The 18,018-nt window shown below is 41.4% G+C and overlaps 2 protein-coding genes across 6 annotated transcripts; one reads left to right on the forward strand and one right to left on the reverse strand.

The window, feature by feature from the left end:
• Positions 1-2,406: 2,406 nt before the first annotated feature.
• Positions 2,407-6,748, reverse strand: LOC115788788 (zinc finger protein 202-like). Of its 5 annotated transcripts, none has more exons than XM_030741979.1 (5): positions 6,678-6,748; positions 6,358-6,482; positions 6,177-6,228; positions 5,649-5,920; positions 2,407-3,819 (listed from the first exon to the last, which is right to left on the reverse strand). In XM_030741979.1, exons 4-5 carry the CDS (start codon positions 5,839-5,841, stop codon positions 3,095-3,097), a joined length of 918 nt encoding a protein of 305 aa, XP_030597839.1. In that variant the 5' UTR covers positions 5,842-5,920; positions 6,177-6,228; positions 6,358-6,482; positions 6,678-6,748; the 3' UTR covers positions 2,407-3,094. The 5 variants fall into 5 exon arrangements, with proteins under 5 accessions (XP_030597839.1, XP_030597840.1, XP_030597841.1 ...); XM_030741980.1 differs by having other exon boundaries at positions 6,682-6,709; XM_030741981.1 differs by having other exon boundaries at positions 6,358-6,452; positions 6,678-6,698.
• On the forward strand, positions 6,749-12,228 carry LOC115788766 (gastrula zinc finger protein XlCGF57.1-like). Its single transcript, XM_030741938.1, has 2 exons — positions 6,749-7,056; positions 9,896-12,228. Exons 1-2 carry the CDS (start codon positions 6,810-6,812, stop codon positions 11,548-11,550), a joined length of 1,902 nt encoding a protein of 633 aa, XP_030597798.1. The 5' UTR covers positions 6,749-6,809; the 3' UTR covers positions 11,551-12,228.
• The last annotated feature ends 5,790 nt before the right edge of the window (positions 12,229-18,018 follow it).

Genomic DNA, 18,018 nt, shown 5'->3' on the forward strand with positions numbered 1-18,018 from the left:
TGTCCATCTCACAAACATGTCACTCTCTTTACACTGAATAACAGAGATAACACACAAGCCCTGTTGTCCATGCCAATAATTTGCCAAATTTGATCTTTTAGACTTTTTGACTGCTTTTGATTTTACTTTTATATTTCACCCTAAACTGTTTACTTTGCCTTGTTTGGTATCATTTCATAATTCATGTGACTGCACAGTTATATTTTATTTTTGACAAACTGTATTAGTGCACTGAACTTCAAAAATCACACAAAAAACATTAAATCAAAGTGGATTTTTTTCACTCTGAAAACCACAAACATGTTTATCAAACTATTTTTATAACTTAAAATACAAGTATAAATTGTAATTTTAAAATCATATGTACAAATTTAGCAAAGTTAAACACAACTATTCACACTGAAATGCAGGCAATGCCTCAGGTGTTTTTGTACAGAACAATCAGGTGTCACCATAAGATGACACACAAATTATTTGTGCCACTCCAAAAAACAGTTCCTGTCCAGCACAGACAGAGAGGCCCAGCACAGGCCTGACACTTCCATTTGTCCCTCCTCCTGTTGTATACCTGGAAACAGCGATTACGTTCAAGTCTGTCTTTGGTGGCTTTTTAGCACTGTCTGTCTTGTCTGACTACACAACACACTAAACACACTACACTACACACTCCACACACTCAGATCTCTCAAATTTCAAACCTTGCCCTAAATATCACTGTCTGTCTTTTGCCCCGTCACTCCCACAACTTTTACCAACCAAATGCCACAGCTGCCATATAATGTTTTGATTGGTTGATTGATTGTGGTGCATTTTTCCACCAATAGGAAAGGGTATGTCATGATTTTTTTTTTTTGGAAGATCTTGTTTTTTTTACTGTTTCTTCCTGCACCAAACACGCATCACACCTGAGGACAATATTGAGAAAAGAGCATGGCATAAATTATTGATCATAACTCTGTTTGAAGTTCACACTTTCAAAACAAGTTGAAGAGATTCAGTGAGGCTGAGTCATGCTGCTACATCATCTTACATCAATGATGTAATTTGGACACGCCTGCATGTCAGTGGACTCCAGAGGGTCAAAGAGGGCCAGTTGATAACCATTTTTGAGTGACGGCTTCTCCTGATAAGTGATGCCAAACAAGGAAGAGTGATCATTTCAACATTTCATGTTGAAATGTGTTCACAGATTGAGATTCAGTCATTAAAGGACACCAAACAACATTTTAAAGGTACAGAGTGTGAAGCTTGACATATTTTCACCGACAGTCACCTAAATCAGTCTCAGTGGTTCGACCCAAATCAACCTGAAGGAATCATAAGCTCCATCACGAATCAAAAGACCAAGTCCGGGTCCACTTGCACAGCAGGATGGATCCAAACTGGATAAGGATCACAACTCCAGGCCAGATCAGGCCCGAATCCAGGTCAACTCCTCTCATTTCCCAGCTCATTCCATCCAGATCTGTTCTTGATCATAGTGGCTCATTTTGTCACGACATAGTCTGTAACTGTAACAACTTCCAGTTCCTTATTCAGAATGTCTCCACCTTCCAAAATGATCTGTAAATATCTAAACTCTATAATAGCTGAGACATTTCTTCTAACGTGTTTTTTTCATGGATAAAATTTCCATTCATTACAGACTTGGAACGCTGTCCTGAATTTTTACTGTAGCTGAACTCTGACCTTTAACAGGTGCTGGCTGTCAGAGAGCCATCATCTATCATTGAAGCTCACATTAGAAATGCTCACACTGGGAACATTAGAGCAGAGTTTTTAATCCAGTAACAGCAGAAAGAACAAAAAATGAGGCTGTTACCGAATAGAAACTGAGCTGAGGGTGGATCTGGCCGAGTCTGTTGCTATCTGGGTAACTAATATCACAGGTCCATCAGTAAACTTTGGTCTGTTTCTCCACATTTTATCTTCACTTTCTCTCTTCAACATTTTGACCTGTCAGGTTTCAGCTGAATCATGACTTAAAATCAAATGTAAAATTAGGATTCAGCTTCCTCTAATCAAAGTTGAAGCTGGCTGAATGATGACCACAGACAGAATAAAATGTTTGATAGAATGTCAAACATTTTATCATGAAATGTCTGAACATGCTCAGAGCTGACTGAACTAACTCTGACAATCTTTCTGGAAACTCAGAGCTGCTGATCTCAGAATTTAAGAATAAACTCAGACTTTGTTGAACCTGCTTCATGGAACAGGGTCCAGATTACCAAACAACAAGAATACAAGAAACTAAAAAACTGGACAGAAAACCAGCAGCAGCATCTGTGAATCTGCAAACTAAAGAAACATTTCTGACAAAAAGCTGCAAAATGTCAACAATCAGAAGTTACTACAGAACTGTAAAGAACCAGAAAACACTCAGAAAGCTACCCGTTTCTCCATCATCTTACTTTAATTGTGGAAACAGTAAAATAACACAAGTATCTCAAAAAATGGTTTTATTTATAAAACTAAACAACACTGTAACTGTTGGGGGTGGCTGTGGCTCACGTGGTAGAGAGGGCTGTTTACCAATCGGAGGTTGGTAGACTGATTCCCAGTTACTCCAGTCTGTCTGTCCTTGGGTAAGATGCCCACGACACATCTGTGTGAGTGAGTGTGAGACAAAGGCACTTCGTACAGAAAAAAGAACTTGTGTGTAAATGTGCGGGTGTATAAAGTGCTCTGAGTACACAGAGGAGAAAAGTGTCATAAAAACCAGCCCATTTACAAAAAAAAGAAAAAATAAGGTGAGGAAAAATGTCCAAAGTAGATTTTGTAAAATTTTACATCTAAATGTGCAACATTTTTATTATATAAATGTTTTTCTTCTGAAAAACTTATTTCTTCCTTCTTCTTTAAAATCAAACATTTGCGAGGAAACAATCCTAAACTTTGTAAAAAAAAAAAAATTTTATGATGCTTTTCCGTGAACAGTTTTTAGATTATTGGAACATTTATCACTCTGCAAACCTTCAAATATTTTTTAAGAAAATTCCAGCTGATTGCTGAAGCTCTCAGATTATTTCTGTGTGAAACAAGACATTTGAATCATTTAATAATAAACAACTGAACAAAATGAAAACATCCTTCAGCATCTCTTCTTCTTCTTCTTCATTGTTCCACCTGGACTCTCTGGGTCCTGGTCTTCCCTGCACATGTGCCTCTTCTTCATCACCCGAAGGAACATTTTCCCATGGTCGTCACAGCTCTTGGATTTCTGATCCTCTGAGTCCAGCTGAGCCTGCCTCTTTCTGCTCCGAGTCCTGGTCTGGTACTGCTCCTCCCTCCTCCTCCGATGAGTCTGGAGGTGAAACTTCAGGCTGTCATCAGCCTCAAACCTTTTCCCACATAGACCACAGACCTTCTGCGCCTCCTGCAGGTGAGTTTTAACATGTCTCAATAAAAACCTGTAAGCTTTAAAGGTGCGGCTGCAGACCCGGCAGCTGATCCCGGATCCCGGTCTACAAGCAGTCTGCGGTTTGTCAGATGTAGGTCTGAGAGTGGGGTCATTGGGGTCTTTACTGTAGTCCTCACTGTCTTCAGTCTCAGATGACAACACCGGCTGGACATCCTGATCTGGATCTGCTGGTTCTGGTTTAGTTGGAAAATCTAGACCCTCACCTGACCTCACTGCACACCTGGAACTATACGTGAACTGGATGATGTCGGCCTCGTCCAGATCCTGGAGCTGCTCTCTGTCCTGTTCCTCTTTCGCATGTGAGGGCTCCAGGTTCAGGTTCAGATCTGGGTTCGGGTCCGAGTGGATGGGTGGAACAGCTTCTTTCCTCACGTCTAGCTGATGCGTGAAGACATCTGCAGAAAAACATGAACGGTTTTTGAGCCACAGTTTACCTTGATTCAAGCTTAAAAATAGGTGCAGGGTGTTTCCAACTTTTTAAGACATAAACAAAAAATGTAAACACTGATAATATTTTATGCCTTTATAATTTAGAAACATGCTGAGCTCTAAAAATACTTTTAACTTTCCACTCCTACGTGATAAAGCCCTGTATCGGTGGACTTCAGAATTACTCATGGCTTCTAAGCCAAGAGTCTTTGAAATGACTTTTCTGTCCTTTAATGTTTCTCTCTGTGAAGCTACTTTGCCCATAAAACCTCTCAGGAGCTCCTCACTATTAAATATTGCACAGTCAACTGTTTGTGATATTATAACACAGTGGAAGTGATCAGAAACAACAGCAACTCAGCCATGAAGTGGTAGACCACATAAAATCACAGAGTGGGGTCAGTAGATGCTGAGGCACACAGTGCGCAGAGGTCACCAACTTTCTGCAGAGTCAATTGTCAATCAGCAGCTGGATCCAAGCCTCACATCACCAAGTATAATGCAAAGAGTTGGATGCGGGGGTGTAAAGCACACCGCCACTGGACTTTAGAGCAGTGGAGACGTGTTCTTTGGAGTGATGAATCATGCTTCTCCATCTGGCAAGCTGATGGATGAATCTGGGTTTGGCGGTTCAAAGAAGAACGGTACTTGTTTGGCTGCATTGTGCCAAGTGTGAAGTTTGGTGGTGGTGGGGATTATCGTGTGGGGTTGTTTTTCAGGAGTTGGGTTCAGCCTCTTAGTTCCAGGGAAAGGAACTCTTAATGCTTCAGCATACCAAGATATTTTGGACAATTTCATGCTTCCAACTTTGTGGGAAAAGTTTGGGGATGGCCCCATCCTGTTCCAACATGACTGCGCACCAGTGCACAAAGACAGGACCATAAAAACATGGAGCGAGTTTGGTGTGGAAGACCTTGACTGGAATGCACAGAGTCCTGACCTCAACCTGAGAGAACACCTTTGGGATGAATTAGAGTGAGACTGCAAGCCAGGCCTTCTCGTCCAACATCAGTGTCTGACCTCACAAATGTGTTTCTGGAAGAATGGCTAAAAATTCTGATAAACACACTCCTAAACCTTATGGAAAGCCTTCCCAGAAGAGTTGAAGCTGTTACAGCTGCAAAGGATGGGCCGACGTCATATTAAACCCTATGGATTAAGAATGGGATATCACTCAAGTTCACATGCGTGTGAAGACAGACAAGCAAATACTTTTGGTGATATAGTGTAACTTCACTTTCTCCGGCACCCTGAGATTAGGACTATTACTGTAACCCTGAATTTGCCCCTGACCTCTGAAGCCTACCAGCCGTTCTGGCGTTGTGCCATTAAATGACTACCAGTACTTAAACTATTATAAAATACTTGTTGGCCTATAATCGGTCAAACAAAGCTCCTGTGAATGATATCAAGTCATTCTGAGAAAGAACATTCGTATCATAAGAAGCTGCGATCGTTTTTGGCAGACTCAACTTTAAACACGCTTTATTTGTCCAGGTAAAAAAGTGTCACTGACATGAAAAATGTATTTTCCATGAGAGATCTGGCCAAGAGGGCAGCAGAAACTTATATAACATCACAGTTTTATCAAGATGTTTGGCCAAAAAGAACCGCATTCATAATAATGTCGGTACAATAACGCAGATTCACAAAGACAAAACAGGGCGTTTCTTTATTTTATATAAGCCCTTTATAGATCCTGCTGCCTGCGGTCCCTGCATCAGTATAAGCAAAGGTCTCACATACAGAAACATCAGGACCGCACCGGAGCCCAGACCCCTCAGGTGAGGCTTACCTGCCGACGGCAACTCCATGAGCGGGCTGCGGAGCGCGCAGAGCAGCGCGTGCTGGCGGGAGATCACCTCCAGGCTCAGAGCCGCCTCCTGCTCATACTTCACGATTATCTTTTCAAAAGCAGCTAAAATCTCTTCGACCGCCGCGTTGAGTCGCTGGCTGACAAAGAGCCGCAGCTTCTGGACACGGGACATGTTCAGGACCGGGAGGACCTCGCTGGGAACGCTCAATATTGCTAACAGCTAACGGTGCGACAGGGATGCTTCCTGTGTACTTCAGAATAAGAGCACAGTGTAACCGGAAATACAGTGAAGGCTCCCGTATGGAGCCAAAGCAGTGTCGCTAAAAACAGCAAGTGAAACAACGTCAGTGAATTACATGAAGTAAAAAAGTTTTTTTTTTTTTTTTAAATCCTGTAAAAATAATAACATTAAAGAGTTGTACTGAAAGATAGCTAGCTAAATCTGTGCATCGGATCGGATATTCGGATATCCTGACATAATTGAAAAAAATAAAATAAAATCCAGACCTCTCAGATCAGCTGGTACATGCCTGCTTTCTGTTTTATGCCAGAACTAAACCTGGAGAAACAGCATTAGAAAATGTGAGGTGTTTTAATTTTTTTTAATTATTGTTTTAAATTTGATAGATAGCTGTTATTATTTGTGAAACGTGACCATTTCATCTTTATACAAACAGTGGAAGGATACCTGTCAGCTGGGCAGACGTTACACCGTTTGCAGAACTTCGTGGCATCTTTTCCAAGTCCTCCACATGCATTTAAAGTTAGTTGCTGACACCAGACCTACAGATTTATTGCTAGAGTTATAAATCTCTGTGGAAAGAAAGGTTAAACGGAGGTATTTTTTGAAGGGAGTTTGGTCAACAGTGATGCGTTGTGAAATTTGAAGCGTTTACACGACATTCGAAGTGAAAAGTAAAAGCCGGATACGTTGAAGCAAAAAGGAGACAAAAAAACAAAACAAACAAAATTACACAAAAAAGCTTTCAAACTGCTTAAGTTACTCACATACTAGCAACCGTAGAGCCACGTTCCGGTTGGTGCAGGAAATGACGCTATCAGAGCGTCCGCCTCCCGCTGATCCCGGAAGTGTCTTGTGTTGTTTACATTCTGCTCTTTGTTCGGTGCGAAAAACGAAAAATGTCGAAAAAGCGGTCCGAGAGCCGCAGGCTGAAGGCCGCCATCGAGCAGCAGATGGCGGCGGCTGCTCAGGAGATCTTCCGGCTCCTGCAGGACCGCGGCCAGGCGGAGCTGCGGGAGTTGCGGGAGCTGCTGACGGAGCGGCTCTCCGCGGCCGCCGAGCTCATCCTCAACGCCTTCGAAGCGAGCAGAGCGGCCGCGAGAGGCATACAAGAGCCCGGCGACAGTCCCAGAACGGAGCGGAGAGGTCAGTGTCCGCATCCCACAGCCTCAATAAGTCCCGTGTGAGGGCGCGCTCCCTGCGCCACCTGGGAGCGGCATTAAGGAGTTTTAGTACTAAGGTCATATTCGGGACTCATAATCAGTCCCACCTCCCGGTGAGACATTTAGTTTTTAAACCGCAGAAGCTCCCACTGCGCCTTCACTTTACTTTTCTCAGTGAACTTAAGCAGTTCTTGCCTTTAGAGTACTGTGACTACTGTATGTTTAATGGAGTTTTTTTTTTTTTTTTTTTTTTAACACGGTTGTGTTTCTCTATCAATTCAAAGCTCTGAGATTTTAGCTCGTAAATCATGTTGGGCACTCTCAGGTTGTGCTACAAACTCACACATAAATATTTCAACAAAAACTCGAGTGAAGGACTAATTCAGAACACTTAAGATTCAAATCACAGTGAGCTGATTCTGGAAGAGAACACAACCATATTAAACTGTGGCTCTGAATGGAGGAGATGAGCCATCAAGATGAAACTGATGCTGGAGATGGTCAGAGACAAAGAAAACATGCTCTGTGTATTTCTAAAATACAAAAATCTTATTCTTAACACTGTAGTTTTCCTTACATTTGATTAACAAGAAGTAGAGCAGTTGTGCTGGTCATCAGGCACCTTGTGTACAGGGCCAGATTATCCAAACGGCACAACATTGTATTATGAAGAACACAGCAGTCTGTATTTCATCTTTATCCCCTACACTGCTGAGGCACTCCCAAACTCAGCAAGCTATCAGGATACAGAACCTCCAGAAATGAATGAAACATGCGACATTGGGTTCAGAGCAGAAAGTTCTCAGAGCTTTTCTTGAGCAGTGATTATAACTGAACTCTCATCAGAAAGCAGGACTGCATACAAGTGGAAGAGACAGAGTGAGTGAAGGTGGTACTGAAGGGAGAGAAAGCAGGAAGTCACCAGGGAGATGAGCAGTAAGAAAAAAACAGGATGGAAACAACTCTGTGTGTGTGTGTGTGTGTGTGCGCATGGGAACGTATGAACGTGTACAGTACTGTGCATATACCAGCCTGTCACAAAAACAAATAATTTGTTCCCATTTCTTTAGTCAAATCTATGAAAAATGCCAAACATAACTCAGTTTGATAGCATAAAATGGTATTTCTAAAATAGTATTTCTGTACCAACAACAATTTCTGTACCAACAAATTCCCAAAGAGCTATTATCCAAAAACATTGCATATCTTAGCATGGTATGCAGTGTGACCTTAAAAAAATCTAGGGGTGCAGGACAGAAGAACTATCTATAGGAAATGAACAGTATCTGAACATCACATCCTCAAGAAACAAGCTTGACATAGGACCTGAGGGATGCATCTGGACCTTCAGCTGATCCATCTACTGTTCACTGAAGTCTCATCAGCAATGTTATAAGTGGCTGTCAAGAAGCCATTCTTAAGGAATGAAAACAGGGAGGAAAGGCTCATGTATGCCACATTACACAAGAACTGGAGTGAAAATCAGCATCAACAGCTCTGATAGAGTGATTTCACATGAGTGATGTGAAATTTTTGGTTGAAATCTTCATCAGTATGTACAGAGGAGGTCAGGAAAGATGTGTGCGTCTACAGCCATCTGTTAAACACTTTGGAGGCTCTGTCATGGTTTGGAGCTGCATTTCAGCCAGTGGTGTTGGAGATATTGTCAAAATTGATGGAAGTGCCATCAGATTTTGATTCACCATGCAATACCGTCTAGAAAGCATTTGATTAGCAGCAGCTTCATTTTCTAGTTTTTCCATTTTGCCAGTGCAGTAAAAGTATACCTGGATAGAAGAACTCATAGAGGAACACTATCATTCATGGATTGGGTTCCCCAGAGCCCGGACTTCAGCAATATTGAAGCAGTGTGGGATCATCCTGACAGAGAACAGAACAAAAGGCACAAACATCCAAAGAAGAGCTTTAAATGTCCTTCAAGAAGAAAATCAGCTTAAAGAAATGACAGAAAGCTGCCTCAGAGAGTTCAGGCTGTGCTGAAGAACAAAGGTTCTCATACCAAATATGTTTAGATCTGTCCATGTTTTTGCAGGGGCTGTACTGGATTTCCATGTATGTTTGCACGTTTCAGTAAATCACTGCACCTTTTTCCAATTTTCCTATCAAAATCTAAAGAAATGAGTGGTAACTCAAAACCTTTTCACAGTACTGTATATGCAAGTCAGACAAGCTTTGTATTTTTTGTAATTGACTCCATAACTTGTGGACTAAGAAATCTGCTTCATAAAGTAACTGTAAAAAGATACTTTTGGTTAATAATTCATTTAATTATATTTGTAATATGTGACAATTGAATAATGTATTATTTTGGTGGTATTGTAAAGGTTTCTTTTGCTAATTTATGTAATTACCCAAACTCAGGGAGAGACAATAGAGTGTCATTGCAATAGAATAAGTCACTTAGTTGAAAGAAAATCTTTGCAGAAACAAGCAAAAATATAAAGTTTAAATATCCTTACAACATTGATATCAACATTAATGTAATATACAAATATCAGGTAACAATAGTTGAGTAAGTTTAATCCAACATCAGCAAGAAAATGATTCCTTTGAAACTACGGCAGTGACAGGAAGCACAAGTGTGTGGACTGAGCAGGCGGAGCATGTGGGCAGGACTGCAAATACTGGCACAAGTTTAGTGAACAAAGAGTTTAGGCAACTAATCAAACTTGAGATGAACAACATTTTCTAAAATATTTTATTTGAAATGATAAATGATATTGATATGGAAACATCAATGTTTTTCCCAGCTGCAGGGTCACATGGTTCAAATAATCACGTGTCATGTGTTTTCTCTCCAGAGTTGTGTTTGTCAGTTGGCGTCACGAATCACTCTGATGAGAAATGTCTGAAGGCAGACAACTCGATAGACAACCGACTGAAGGAGATTTTGCCTGGCACCTCCTCCAGACCACAGACCACCTCTGAATTGGACCGCCAGCCGGCCTCTCCAGATGATCCAAATGAAGATGAAGAATGTGAGAACGACAAACAGTCGGCTTCTCACTGCTGCAGAGTGTGTGGGAAGTCCTTCGACAGGAAAGGCTTTTTAATGAAGCATGTGGAGAAACATTTGAAAGAGGCCAACTGTCTGTGTGGTCTGTGTGGTGAGGGTTTTGAGTCCAGTGACGACCTGAAGTTGCACCTACAGATGCACCGCGACACCACCAGGACATGTGACGTCTGTGGCAAGAAATTTCCCTCAATCCGAGCTCAGGAGACACACAGAAGGCTACACACTGGAGAGAAGCCTTTCACCTGCCTCGTCTGTGGGAAAGGCTTCAACCAGAAGGGCAACATGGTGACGCACATGAGGATCCACACGGCAGAGAAGCCATTCACCTGCAACATCTGCCATAAGGAGTTCAGCCAAGGCAGCTCACTTGAGCGACACATGAAAGCTCATGATGGACAGACACCATTCAGCTGCAGTGTCTGTGGGAAATGCTTCACAAAAAGTGTTGCGCTGAGGCGACACATCCGGAGCCATGGGTCAGATGAGCAGCCTACCATCAGTAACCAACACAGGAAACCCAGTCTGACCCCTTCTCACTGCTGCAAGGTCTGCAGCAATGCTTTTCACAACAAAGGGAACTTTGTGCGGCACGCAGAGACACATCTAAACCACCCTGATTGTCTATGTGGCATCTGTGGAGAGCGCGCTGAGTCTTCCGAGAGTCTGCAGCTTCACATCCAGAGTCACAGAGAAACCAGTCGGATCTGCGACATCTGTGGCATCAGTTTCAGGGACATGGAGATCCACATGAGGACGCACACTGGCCAGAAACCTTTCAGCTGCAAAGACTGCGGAAAGGACTTTCCCAGGAAGGGCTCGCTTGAGAGACACATGAAGCTGCACGCTGGTGAGCGGCCATTCATCTGCGAGTTCTGTGGAAAGACTTTCATAGAAAACACGGTCCTGAAGAGGCACATCAAGAGCCACGTTGGAGGGAAACCGCGAATATACTCCTGTGAGGTCTGTGGTAAAAAATTCACCATGAGCCAACACCTGGATGTGCACAAGAGGATCCACACTGGAGAGAAGCCATACACCTGCAGAGAGTGTGGGAAGAACTTCAGGCAGATTGGAAACCTGGACTCTCATATGAGGATCCACACAGGCGAGAAGCCATTCATCTGCAGCCTTTGTGGGAAGAGGTTTCGCCAGAAAATCTCACTGGAAACACATGAGAGGTTCCACAAGAAAGAGAAACTGTACAGCTGCCAGCTTTGCAGCAAAGGCTTTGTGCAGAAGATTGACCTAAAAAGACACATGCTGACGCACACTGGGGAGAAACCCTACAGCTGTCAGGTGTGTGGGAAGAGGTACCAGGAGAAACGTTCAGTGGACTCACACATGAAGGTCCACGGTGAAGAACAACCTGTAAAAGACTCAGCTGTCACCCTCAACTTGAAGAGACAGGAAGGACTTCAACCTGATTTCATCCAGCTGTGAGCTGCAGACACAACACCCCCTGCTGGTGTGTCAGGGTTCATTAAGTACTGTTAAGATCTCAGTTTGAGATGCTGCTGCTTCATGAAGCTGTTAAAGTATTTTCATGTTACCAATTTTTCAGAGATGTTACAGACAGAGTGGCAGAATTGGAGTTGCGGTGAATGTTTGAGGCCTTCAAGGTGAAATTACTGTAAAGATGAGTTGCCTGTCGGTCAGGGTGACTGCTCTCATGCAGACATGTTCATTTGACTCTTTTATATTTAAACTAGAACAGAGCCTTTAGATTTCCATCTATCACTTTTAAATCAGCTTAACAAAACATGTAAAACTCTTCATACTGACACTTAGAAGCTCCAGCAGAGAAACCAGCACCCTCTCTGGGGACAGGACTTTCTGCTAGTCTAGGAACAGTGTCTCAAAATCTCAGAGCTGAAAGTTTCTCCTGACAAAGTTTAAGAAAACTCAATCCAGAATTCCATCATCAGGAAATTGATTAAGTTTATAATTAGCAAAATATTTTTTCAGTACAAATAAATTATTCTGAGAGCTCTACAAGTAAAAATAGTTTCTGGTTTTCCATGTTTTTTTTTTTAATCAAATTGAGTGTTTTTCTTATTATTTCTTGATTGTTTATTGAACAACATAATAAACATATAAAGATGTTGGTAAAGACTGATTGTTCACAGCTACAAATTTTAAAAATAAAATTAAAAAAAAATCTATTTTGTATTTCTGGAGTGGTATAAGCTTCAAGTGACTGAACGGAACATTTATGAGCCACAGTGTATATATTTATGTGTTGTTTTTAATCACAGAAATTTTTCCTGCTATGTATTTGACTCAACAGAACTTCTAGAGTCTTTTTTTTTTTTAAACAAAAGTTAGCTGTTTTTTCAGTTTCACACAAGGATGCATTAGGGTCAAAAGAGCTCAGAATTGTTATCTCAGAAGAGACATCCCAGTCCATATTACAACTCCCTGAAACCCAAACGTGATTCACAGACAGAAATGCAGCTTAAATAATGGGAACAGGTATTTTAGTCATTGTTGGGACAGTAAAAGGCAATAAGAGTGTAAGAGGACTGTTGCCAGTTTTAGCAGCCAGAGATTGGACTGTTAGGGCTGTCCAGTCCACAAAGCACTAAACCTCTATGGCACCACCTACAGGACTGTTAACCCTGTCTCGGGTACAATGAGCTGTTACCTTTTTTTTTTTTTTTAACATCAGAGAGTAAGTCATTGTTAGTCTGGCAGCTGACCAGGACCACTTTGCCTTGGAAGACCCTACCAGCAAAGTGCCTGGCATGACTTTAGCAAGCATACCCCTTCACCGTGATAAGGTGCCCATTCACAGAGGGGGTAGGGTGGAAACAAGTTACTAGCATAAGTGGGGGAGTTTAAGCATCTCATGAGTGAGGGGAGAGTGGGAGACAGAAAGATTGGTGACAGGTCTGCAGTGATGTGGAAGCTGGTTTGTTGTGGAACAGACAACTGAGCATGAAGACAAAGCTGTCGATTTATGAGTCAGTCCACAGTCCTGCCCTCAACTATGACTGCAAGCTGTGGGGGCTGATGAGAAGAATAAGGCTGAGGACACAAGGAGCAGAAATAAGCTTCCTTTGAGCATGTCTGCGCTCAGCCTTAGAGATGAAGCTGTCTCTAAATAGGCTAATCGCTGACTGGCGGCTTTGACATTACAACTTAAACTTCTTTTTATCCTCATTTACTCAGCAAGAATTGGGAAACTTGCATGCAGTTAAAATATATCTGTCACTTCTAATCCTAATCTAGATATCAGTATGTCAGATTTTTTAAGATACCGGAGCACTTGGAGCTGATCTCTCTTGGTCAGATAACATCACAGCTGTTATCAAGAAGGCTCAGCAGCGACTTCACTTCCTGAGGGTCCTCAGGAAGAACAACTTGGACTCAAACCTGCTGCTGACCTTCTACCGCTTATCCATTGAGAGCCTGCTGACGTACTGTATCACAGTATGGTACGGCAGCTGCACTGAGGCAGACAGGGTCAGGCTTCAGAGGGTAGTCAAGACAGCACAAAGAATCGTTGGCTGCCCTCTCCCCTCCCTGATGGACATCTACACCTCCCGCTGCATCAGCAGAGCCAGGAACATCATCAAGGACAGCTCACACCCTGGCTTTGACCTGTTTGACCTGCTGCCCTCTGGCAGGTGCTACAGGTGCATCAAAGCCAGAACAAACAGACTCAAGAACAGTTTCTTCGCCAGAGCAATCACCACCCTGAACTCACACACTCACCCACTGTAACTGTGCAACACCCACATCTCTTCATACTGAACAATATCTAACATTCCTATATTGTGTAATATCCAGTATTCATTCACTAGTGCAATATTCATTCACCAAGTGCAATATTCATCATCTTCATTATATGTATACACATATTTACTTTTCTTACAATGTACAGATGCACCAATGTATGACTGTATGTATATATTTTTATACATTCTATTTTTTGTATATTTTACACATTGTTTATTTCTGTATATCTCTTGATTATATTGATTATACTAGATTATAATATTTTTATTTTAGAGAGTTTGATTTTCTGTTACATGGCACTGAACAGGAGTGGCCCTCCAATCTCATTGTACATCCTGTATAATGACAATAAAGGCATTCTATTCTATTCACTTCTCAGCATTATCATGGAGTTGCAGAGGCGACTGCAGCTTCAGGCAATGTGGCCCTTTTGAACCAGCATAAAGATCATAAAGCTGATTAGAAACCATTGTTGATGACCACCATAATAAAACACTGTAGGTATGGAGCCTGCATAAACTGTCATTTAGAATGGCTTGGTCACTTTAGGGTCAAACTGAGTTCCTCTGTGACATCTGTGACTGTAGCCACAAGCAGCTGTCTTGGGCTCAAGGGTTTTATCGAGATCCCTTTCTCATGCTCAGCCACAGTGCATGGTAGCTTATTATAAACTGCCAGTTGATGATCGGGTGCTCACTCACCTGCTGCTTGTAGATGTTCAGGAAATTTGTCTAGAGTTGCTGTATGTGTGTATGTTTGTCACCAGTGTCTTAGCTGAAAAAGAGCACTGTAGCTGTTTTCAGTTTTTGTTGTTTTTTCCCCTGTTTTTATGGATGATTATCCTTTCATTTGTTAAGATTTGTGTTATTTATAGGGACCGTGACTGTGGTCAGAAGTTTGTTCTCACAGAGATGAAACTGGAGTTTGGCCACTGAAGAGGAAACAGCTGATTCATCAAAGGCCAAAACAGTTGCTGAAGGATGCAGTGAAAAAGAAGAGCAAAGAAAACTAAAAATCTCAATAAATGTTATTACTGACAATCTTTATTAACAATTTGACTTCATCCAATAAGCACTCCGAAAAACAACACAATGGCACTTTTTCCACTGACCAGGTGCCGGTGCTGGTGCCAAATGCTCGATTTTTTTCCACTGAGAACTCACTCGGTGCTCGGCTGAAAAACGGGTTCCCAAATATATTTATTAATTTTCATTTTTAAGAAAAGAACACAACCCAAAGGCTCAGCAGCACAGTCTACAAAAAATAATAATAATTAAAAAGTAAAACAAACAAACAAACAAAAAAATAAAAAAAAAAGAAAGAAAGGAAATTAAAGGAAAGACCAAAGAAAGTTAGGGGGCTTACATATTTTTTCATCATTTTTTAAGTCCAAGTATTAGGAGGTAATAAATGCTCAAGACATGATGCTAGACACGTGTCCTTCAGTATAGTCCAGGAAGAGTTTCCATATGCAGCTAAAGATATCACTCTTAGAGTGGACAAGGCATGTTAAAAAGTCAAATGGGATGTATTCCAAAATAAGCCCAAAAACAGTAGGCGACTTATTAGAAATTCATTACAGTAAAATATTATTTTGAGCACAGTAAGTTAAAATATTATACAACTTACTCTTGTTTTTGTTCTTAATATATTTACTCGGTAGACCAAGGAGAAGAGACACTGGATTGAGAGTGATGTTAATTTTAATAATTTTCCTGATTTCAACCAGAACGGATTTCTAGTATTCCTGAATCTTGGGACATGACCAGAGGCAGTGTATGAGGCTACCTTCATGCATTTTACATTTAGGGCCCTGTGGAGAGGAGCCTGGTATAAACATAGACACCCAGTTTGGGGCCAAGTGTGCAGTAATTTAAGTTGTAAAGCTCAGGAGCGACTACAGTCAGAAATTTTTTTTTGTGCAGAGTTCTAAATACTGCTCCACATTTCTTCTGTGATTTCAGTATCCAGTTCTCCTACCCAAGTCTGGGCCAGACTTAATAAGCCAGACTTATAATGACATTTTAATGTTTCATAACACATACTAAGCGACACTTCACGAGTTCCAAAAAACAGTTTTTCAATGCCTGAGATCTTAGTGTCCTCAAGTAAAGTTGTTTCTTTTTTAACAAAGTCTCTTATCTAAAAAAAGCAAAAAGATTATTTTTTCCTATTCCAAAGGCTTCTATAACTTGATTAAATGACATGAGAATCCCCTCTTTCAGGAGACTACCAAAAGCAGAAATACCTTTAGCCACCCATTCCCCAAAACCCACATCCAGCATGCCTGGAAGAAAGTCAGGGTTATGGACAAAGGGGGTAAAGGGGGATGTTTTCCCAGATTTCCCCTCAATATGTTGTACTGTTCTCGATGCCTTGACTGTATTAACATTAATTGGATTGTTACAGCATTTATTTATCATTTTCATATTTTTAAGAAAAAGCAGACTTTTAAGAGGGCAGCTGCATAGTGAGGCCTCTATATCCAGCCGCACTGTGGATGGATTTCCGAATATCCACTCTTGGGTATATAAAGAAGAGAACACATTTGGTATTTTTTGAGATCTAGAAGGTCTAAGCCTCCCATGTGTCTTGGAAGCTGCAATGTTGACATTTTTATGAAGGCCCCCCCCCCCCTTTTTTTTTTGCTTCAGATAAAGGAACTAAACCAACCTTATAGCTTTTGGATCCACTTCTGAGTGAACAGAATAGGAATCATTCCAATGGGATAAAGCAAGTGAGGGAGAATGGTCATTTTAAGAAGTGAAATTCTGCCTAACCAAGATATGGGATGGTAATTCCAGCATTCAGGGTCTAGCTTAATTTTGTCAAAATAGTGGGATAAAGTTTGCTCTGAACATCTGATCGAAGCTGGGTGTAATAAATATACCAAGACCAATACCAATATACCAGTATTTAAATCCTGCAGGAGACCACTTAAAAGGGGAGCTGGGAATGTAGAGTTGTTTACCCAAGGGGCATGGCCTTGGATTTCAAGAAGTACCCAGAGAATGAGCCAAACTGATTAATAATTGTGATGAGTCTGCATACTGAAATAGCTGGCCTGGAAAGAAATAATGAAACATCATCGCATATAAAGAAATTTTATGGGCCTCCAATTAGTGTTCATTCCAAATACCGTGGGGTCCCCACTGTATTTGGGTAATGAAATGTGTCTATAAGAGCCACAATTTTCTGGAGTTTTTTTTTTTTTTTTTTTTTTTTAAGAATTAAGGACATATTAGCTTCCCTGAAATAAATTCTCTGTAAAATTCAGATGTGAGCCCATCTGGGCCTGGTGCTTTCCCACCCGAAAAGATTTACTGGCTCTCTCCACCTCTGCCACAGATATTTCTGTGTTTAGATCTTTCATTTTTCATCTGGTAGATTAGGCAGCTTAATTTGTGAAAAAAAAAAAAAGTTTCCATTAAAAATTGGGAGTTGTCACATTGCTCAGATTTGTACAAACTTTTATAGAATTCAAAAAATGTAGCATTTTTTGTCTCTAGGTCATTTGAGCAAAAGCTCTTCTCGTCAGAGATCGAAGTAATTGTTTGGGAAGCTTTTTGTGTTTTTGTAAAAAAAAACAAAAAACAAAAAAAACTACAGCACTCTACTAGCTGGTCTGGAACCAAGAAAGCATGATGCAAGAGTCGGAAGGGCCACTGCCATCTAGATGTAAAGTTTTCTACTGCTATTTCACTGCATGGTGTGTATTACACGAGAAAAGTGATGTTCATATCACATATAAAAGGACACAAAGTGTGTACTTGTTGTCTTGCTCGTAATTGCTGTCTGTGTTTACGGCTGTGCTGCGCACAGATGCTGCAGTAGTTTTCTCTGGACAGTAAAATATGTTTGCAGCTCATGAACTTAAGTTTGCAAAAGGGGAGCGTGCTCTCCTACGTTTGTGCCCTTTGGCTTCCGTTTTCAGACGAGGACCTGCCCACATTCATACGTAAGGATCAGCTTGCAAAGTGCAGTGGAAATGCAGGCTCATTTTTAAGCGGTTTGCCGGTTCATTGAAACCAGCACTAGCACTGACACAAGCACCGGCACCTCGTCAGTTGAAACGTAGAAAGTGAGAAACTGTGAGCTGCACCTGTGTCAGGTGAACCTCTGCATGGCTCCCCCTGCTGGTGGCAGCTGATCCAACATATTCCATGC

This window comes from Archocentrus centrarchus, chromosome 11 (assembly GCF_007364275.1).
Source record: "Archocentrus centrarchus isolate MPI-CPG fArcCen1 chromosome 11, fArcCen1, whole genome shotgun sequence".
NCBI classification, from domain to species: Eukaryota; Metazoa; Chordata; class Actinopteri; order Cichliformes; family Cichlidae; genus Archocentrus; species Archocentrus centrarchus.